The sequence below is a fragment of the Penaeus vannamei genome, chromosome 16 (assembly GCF_042767895.1).
Source record: "Penaeus vannamei isolate JL-2024 chromosome 16, ASM4276789v1, whole genome shotgun sequence".
NCBI classification, from domain to species: Eukaryota; Metazoa; Arthropoda; class Malacostraca; order Decapoda; family Penaeidae; genus Penaeus; species Penaeus vannamei.
The window spans coordinates 34881770-34889269 of record NC_091564.1 but is presented as its reverse complement, the minus strand read 5'-3'; the positions used below and the strand labels follow the sequence as shown (position 1 = coordinate 34889269).

Genomic DNA, 7500 nt, shown 5'->3' with positions numbered 1-7500 from the left:
TCATACACAGTCGTAGGATCTAGCTGTAAGAGTTGTTTGAAATTCGTGTCATGGGCTCAGAAAAGGGATCACAGGTTTACTGAAAAGGCACAGTGCATCTTACAGACTCAGAATGATATCTGGAAATATTAGTTATTAGCTTTGATGATTTTTTTCTCTCTTTTCTCTCTCTCTCTCTCTTTTTTTTTTTTTTTTTTTTTTTCATTGGTACGTAAATCTTGGAAATGCTTGTCTTGAAAGCACATTAAACTAGTTTTGAACTTTCCTTCACGTACAGACCTCATAGGGAGAACACGTAGGCGGGCCGACAGGGGCTGGAGCGGGTGCTGGGGGTCCCACAGGCGCAGGAGGACCGGGGGGAGGCAGTGGCCCTGGGGTAGGGGTAGGGGCAGGAAGAGGAGCAAGGGACGGTGAAGGAAGAGGAGAAGGACCAGATAAGCAGTTGGATCCATAAGCGTGCACACAAACGCCGAGGCCTTCGCTGAACACCGTGCCGGGTGCGCACTCGAACTTGACCTTCCTTGTGGCATATTCGCTTCCACCAATACTACCGACGCACCTGAAAGCGAGAAAATGTAGGAGTTATCCGTAAAAAACCGGCATCATAGAAAATGGATTTGACCGAGAAGTTACCTAGTGAAATATCGTCATAGAAAATTAGAACAGAATAGGGGTAACTGTTTATTTTTAGAAAACTGTTATCGTTCGTTACATTCGTTGGATATTAATGACTAAATAAATGGACGGTATGGAACTGTCTTGCATGAAACAAAAATAACGAAAACAACAATAACAGTGAAAACAGTAAAACAACAAAACTAATAAGTGCACACACACACAATGCTCCTACATGCAAACAGACAAACAGGTACATAGATTGACACGCAGAGGCGCTGGTGAAATCCTGCTATCAAAAAAGGAACAACGGAACAATATCCCTTAGTTATCTAGATTAATGTAACGCTAGTTAGGTCAGACATTGCAAGGTTGTTATAAATCATTCGTAACAACGCAAACAACGCTCCTTGTTTTGACAACGGCATTCAACACTGCCATATCTATTTACAATTATCTGATTCTTAATTTCTTGATGCGAGGAGTGATTAGAATGCCCATAAAACTGCCGTTCTGATGAGGATCAGGCTGTATCCCCGCTCCTCCCCCCACCCCCACATCCCCTTAAAGATATACGCTCCTTACTGCACACATGATCTCGCTTACATGTAAAAGGACGAACACGTTGGCCCAGGAACGAGCTCTCCCGGTTTGCACTTCCTGAGCGACGGGCTACCTGCGGCGTCGGCACTTACGGGTGCTGGCGGCGGTGCTGGCGGACCTGGGGGAGAGAGGGAAATGAATAAATTGGTGGAGAAAGGAGGGAGAGAGAGAGAGAGAATGAGAGAGAGAGAGAGAGAATGAGAGAAAGAGAGAGAGAATGAGAGAAAGAGAGAGAGAGAGAGAGAGAGAGAGAGAGAGAGAGAGAGAGAGAGAGAGAGAGAATAAGAGAGAAAGAGAGAATGAGAGAGAAAGAGAAAGAATAAGAGGGAAAGGGAGGGAGAACAAGAGAGAACGAGAATGAGAGAGAGACCGTAATAATGATAATATTATTAATAAAATCAAGTATGATAATCACAGAGAGACAGAGAGGGAGAGAGAGAGAGAGAGAGAGAGAGAGAATAAGAGAGAAAGAGAAAGAAGTAGAGAGAAAGGGAGAGAGAACAAGAAAGAGAGAGAGAGAGAGAGAGAGAGAGAGAGAGAGAGAGAGAGAGAGAGAGAGAGAGAGAGAGAGAGAGAGAGAGAGAGAGAGAGAGGGAGAGAAAGACAGAGAGAGAGAGAAAGAGTGTGAGAGAGAGAGCGTAATAATGATAATATTATTAATAAAATCAAGTATGATAATCATAACCACATACCATAAAGCTGAGCGATCGAAGCCGACGCCAGCGCCACCACCAAGACGAACACTTTTGAAACCTTGAATTCGAAAACCAATAATTGATTACTTTTCGGAAATAATAAAACTTCATTAATAATTCACTTTTGTGTAAAATGAAGTGGGTTTATGTGGGTGTCTTAACACTATGAATGAATGTCTGGAGTGCTTGTTTTATTTCCTGTAAAACCGAGAGTCATTTTTAAAACGAACGTCTGTGTGTGTGTGTGTGTGTGTGTGTGTGTGTGTGTGTGTGTGTGTGTGTGTGTGTGTGTGTGTGTGTGTGTGTGTGTGTGTGTGTGTGTGTGTGTGTGTGTGTGTGCGTGTGCGTGTGCGTGTGCGTGTGCGTGTGTGTGTGTGTGTGTGTGTGTGTGTGTGTGTGTGTGTGGTGTGTGTGGTGTGTGTGTGCGTGTGCGTGTGCGTGTGCGTGTGCGTGTGCGTGTGCGTGTGCGTGTGTGGTGTGTGTGTGCGTGTGCGTGTGCGTGTGCGTGTGTGTGTGTGTGTGTGTGTGTGTGTGTGTGTGTGTGTGTGTGTGTGTGTGTGCGTTTGCTTATTTTACATCTTTTAGTTAAATAATATGTAACTACCACAACAAAGAAAATCGATAAAAAAAACTGTATATCAGTGTGTCACATACAAAATACAGATAACCTTTGATAAGAGCCATAAATTTTATATGACAGAGATAACGGGCAAAGGGAAGTAAGTTCATATCATCTCCCTTCATAATAAATGAAATGTCAACATCTTTTGGTATAGAAATATATCGTGTTTACTGTTGCTGTTTTATTTCTTTTCCAAATTGAAACACAGACGTCATGAATTCTGAAAATGACAGTGTATAAACGTACCTAAAAACTAATTTTTAAAAATGATATAAGATAGAAATTAAATGAAAAATACCTTAAAAATATGAATAATTGTTTTAAAAAAAACTAAGTACCATAAAAAGGTTGGCAGTGAGAAATAAATATTTTTGATAAAAATCTATCTGCTTTCATCCTTCGTTCCTACATCTATCTATTTTTGTCATTCGCTGATTAGCCTAATCTTTCGTTTTCAAATTACTATTAAATCCATCATCCATAGCCTTTATACGGATTATCCTTCATAAAAAGACACACAACAATTAATAGATTCAAATCACGACAAGAAAAATTCATTCAGGAGAATCACTCGTCTTTTTTTCACCTCCTCTCTCTCTCTCTCTTTCTTTCTTGCCTTCTTCCTCTCTTTTGGTGAGAATTTTGATTATTTATTTACGTTGATCGACCCACGAAAGTGCGACGTCGAAGAAGTGTTTGTTTTCGAAGCGGTTCTGAAGAATGGTTGTCATCATTCACGTATATGGAAAGCAAGCAGACGACACATTCGTACTAGTATGCGTACATATAGGCCTATACACATAATACATAGATAAATATACACATTCACATACTTTTACATACACACACGCGCGTATACTATAATGCGCACAAATAGGCATATACACATAATACATAGATAAATATACACATACACATACGTTTACATGCACAAAAACACAGACACAGGCGCACATACTATAATGCGCACATATAGGCATATACACATAATACATAGATAAATATACACATACATACGTTTACATGCACAAAAACATACACACACGCGCACAGACTATAATGCGCACATATAAGCATATAAACATAATGCAAAGATGAATATACACATACATTCGTTTACATGCACAAAAAAACATACACACACGCGCACATACTATAATGTGTGCATACTGGCGTATACGCATATACATAGATAAATATACACATACACATACGCTTACATGCACAAACAAACATACACACACGCGCACACACTTAAATTCGTACATATAGGCATATACACATAATACATAGATAAATATACACATACACATACGTTTACGTGCACAAAAACATACACACACGCGCACATACTATAATGCGTACATATAGGCATATACTCATAATACATATACAAATATACACATACACATACGTTTACATTCACAAAAACACACACACGCACATGCTATAATGCGTACATATAGGCATATACACATATACAGATACATATACACATACGCTTACATGCACAAAAACATACACACGCGCGCACATGCTATAATGCGTACTATTAGGCATATACACATACAGATACACATACACATATGCTTACATGCACAAAAACATACACACATTCGCGCTTTCACATATATACAATTATATATATGGATATGTATGGATCGATAGATAGATAGATAGATAGACAGAGAAGGAAGGTAGCTAGATAGACAGACAGACAGATAAATACAGACATATTTAAAACTACACACATACACACACACACACAGACGCACACACACACAAATCGATACAGCCTTTGGGATATATTTATAACCTTTAACCAGAATTTACCAGGTGACCCAAGAAAAGAAATATAACAATCAATAACAGCAAACGAGAGGAGAAGAAAAAAAAATACAATAAATAACAATATATGTACACAATTAATACTCCATTTTGAAATACATAACGCCATAAATAGAAGAAAAATAGGTTGCAAGCTGTGAAATATGATCTCATCCTTAATTTCAGAGACATATCTTTCAATCACATATGTTTAAGCATTCTATATATAGCTAAACAGGTGTGTTTGAAATAATTTAACTGTGGACATTAGCAGACCCTTCCCCCTTCCCCCTCCCCTAAAGGTGCTGTCACGCTAGCATTTTATCCGTCAATTTTTTGACAATTTTACTTAACATCAATACAGACATTCTCTAATATACCTCTTGATTTGAGTATGCTTGGCTGAAAAAAGTTGACGTTAAGGTTTTCAGACGGAAACGATCATTATCGTCTGACTGGAAAATCGACAATTCGCTCAAAAATTGACAAAATTTCAGAAACTTGTCAAAAAATTGACGGAAAAAGTGCTAGTGTGACAGCACCTTAATACGGTAGACGTTGGGTAAAGTGATAATGATAATGGTAATTTTCTATATTACGTCCGCATAACCGATATCGACGATTTTGGTATCGTTGGATTCCTCTCACTCTATACAATGCAAATATGTAGGTTTTATTGCGCGGAAACCCCCCGTTAGCGACAAACTTGGCCCCGATAGCGGGGGCGACGATGTCGGAGCGGCGGACGTAATATATAAAATTACCCTAATAATATAACCTCACAGGGAAAATAATCATGGTTATTCACATGACTTTCCATTGCAGGGGGCTGCGCCCCCTGCGACCCCCCTGGGGGGAACTGCCGCCCCCCAACCCCCGCCGAGGAAACAAAACCTCCACCACGTATTCACGGCAGGATAGAGCGCACACGAACTAGATGCGGAGCCGATAACCTACAATAACCTAGGATTTTTAAGGTACTAACCTGATTGATTAATGCCGCTAATTAGTAGGGAGGGTGCTCCTTTGCCGCAGAATGTTAAGGAGGCAGGGTGCGTCCGGCAGGAGGTCCTAGGCCGGAGGATACAGCTTTCTCCCGACGGAGGAGGCCGTGGCGGAAGCACATCTCTAGCATTTTTTCCTGGCTAGTTGCAATTTCGCGCAGAAAATCCGTCTCCGAATACGAGCACCCTCCACACTCGGCCATCGCGGCGGCTATGACTGACTTCTGAACGCGACGGTTATTTCGGTTAGGAATACGGATGTCGTTATTCCAGAGGAAGGGAAAATCGACCTTGAGGCCATCGGTGTAACATCGAAAAAGGCGCAAAACCCGCCTGTTCATCCTGATTATACTACAATCGTCTCTATATACAATGCTGACTATGCCAAGGTTAATATGCTGATTCAGTGGGAATCTTACGAGGTAATTGTAATATTACGCCCACCGCTCCGACATCGACGATGATTGTGTAACGCTCTAGCCTGCCGGGAATACGTGGTGGAGGTTTTGTTTCCTCGGCGGGGGTTGGGGGGCGGCAGCCTCCCTTAGGGGGGGCGCAGCCCCCTGCAATGGAAAGTTAAGTGAATAACCATGGTTATTTTCACTGTGCGTTATATTATTAGTGCTATTTAACTATGATAGTATTTATCTAGATGATGATGATGGTGATAATCATCATGATCATCATCATCATCGTTTTCATTATCAATTCCATTTATATAATCATCATATCCATATTGATAATGATAAAAAAAAATATTAAGGATATCGATAATGATAATGATAGTAATACAAATAATAATATGAATATGAATAATGTTAACTATAACAATATGAAGAATGATAATAATAACAATAATGATAATGATAATAACAATAATAATTATAATAATAATAATAATAATAATAATAATAATAATAATAACAATAATAATAAAAAACAACAATAATAATAACAATAATAATAGAAATAATAGTAATGAAAATAACGATAATAAGAATAACAAAGACAACAACCGCAAGAAAACAACAACAAGAGCAATAACAATAATGAAACAATCATTCAAAAATTGCAGAGGCGACGAGGCCACGGTTGCAGCGAGCAATCTGCAACCGCCGGGCCCGTCTTCGCTCTCAACCGACGAGCTAAAACTCAAGGAAGTGTTGACAAAGTTTTCTGTTTCTTCCTGTGTATTGATTAGAGGGTGAGTGTTGGGGGAAGGGGAGGGAGGGAGGGAGGGGAAGGGGGAAGGGGAGGGAGCAGGGGAAGGGGAGGGGGAGGGAGCAGGGGAAGGGGAGGGGGAGGGGGAGGGAGAGGGAACAGAAGGGGGAGGGGGAGGGAGAAGGGGAGGGGAAGGGTTGGTGGGACAGAGAGGGAGGGGAAGGGAAGGGGGAATGGGAGGGGGGAGGGGAGGGAGGGGGAGGGGAGCGAGGGGAAGGGGAAGGGGAAGGGGAGGGGGAGGGAGAGGGAACAGAAGGGGGGGAGGGGGAGGGAGAAGGGGGAGGGGGAAGGGTTGGTTGGACAGAGAGGGAGGGGAAGGGAAGGGGGAATGGGAGGGGGGAGGGGAGAGGGGTAGGGGAGGGGTAATGAGTGGGAGAGGGAGAGGGAGAGAGGAACGGGAGGGGGGATAAGAGGATAAAATAAGAAAGTAAGAGGGAAGGAGAGGAATTAAGAGAAAAGAAGGGAATAGAGGAAAAGGAGAGACAGAGAGACAGACAGATAATCAGACATACAGCGAATATACACACATTCCTTATTTTTACACTTAATACAAATTCCACTTATCATTAAAAAAAAACACGCATTGGCAACATCACACTATAAACAACGCCATCTTTTGGGGGGAGAATACATCACATTAGACACAATATTTACTGTGCTTGAACAAGAAACATGAAATACATCACTGACAACTAAGAACTTACAGAATCATTATAAACATATATAACAATCTGCATGCTAATTCCTCCTTTCCAAAGTACGTGCAAGGAAACAAGTTAACAAGGAAACATCGACAAAAGTTAATTACTTAAGACATAAAAAAAGACAAAATAAAAACGCGAATTATTGTACCACGCAAATTATTGTACCACGTCACACGCGACGAACACACACACAACACAAATCTTCCAGG

At 40.9% G+C, this 7500-nt stretch overlaps 1 protein-coding gene across 1 annotated transcript in view; it reads right to left on the bottom strand.

The window, feature by feature from the left end:
- LOC138864507 (uncharacterized) overlaps positions 1–7500 on the bottom strand; it is a 12061-nt gene that overhangs the window by 1462 nt on the left and 3099 nt on the right. The window contains exons 2-5 of the mRNA XM_070131672.1: positions 1911–1971; positions 1222–1336; positions 280–559; positions 1–23 (exon numbers count right to left, since the gene is read on the bottom strand). The exon at positions 1–23 is cut by the window's left edge and continues 86 nt beyond it. Coding sequence (XP_069987773.1) covers positions 1–23; positions 280–559; positions 1222–1336; positions 1911–1971 — 479 coding nt within the window. The remainder of the gene's footprint in view (positions 24–279; positions 560–1221; positions 1337–1910; positions 1972–7500) is intronic.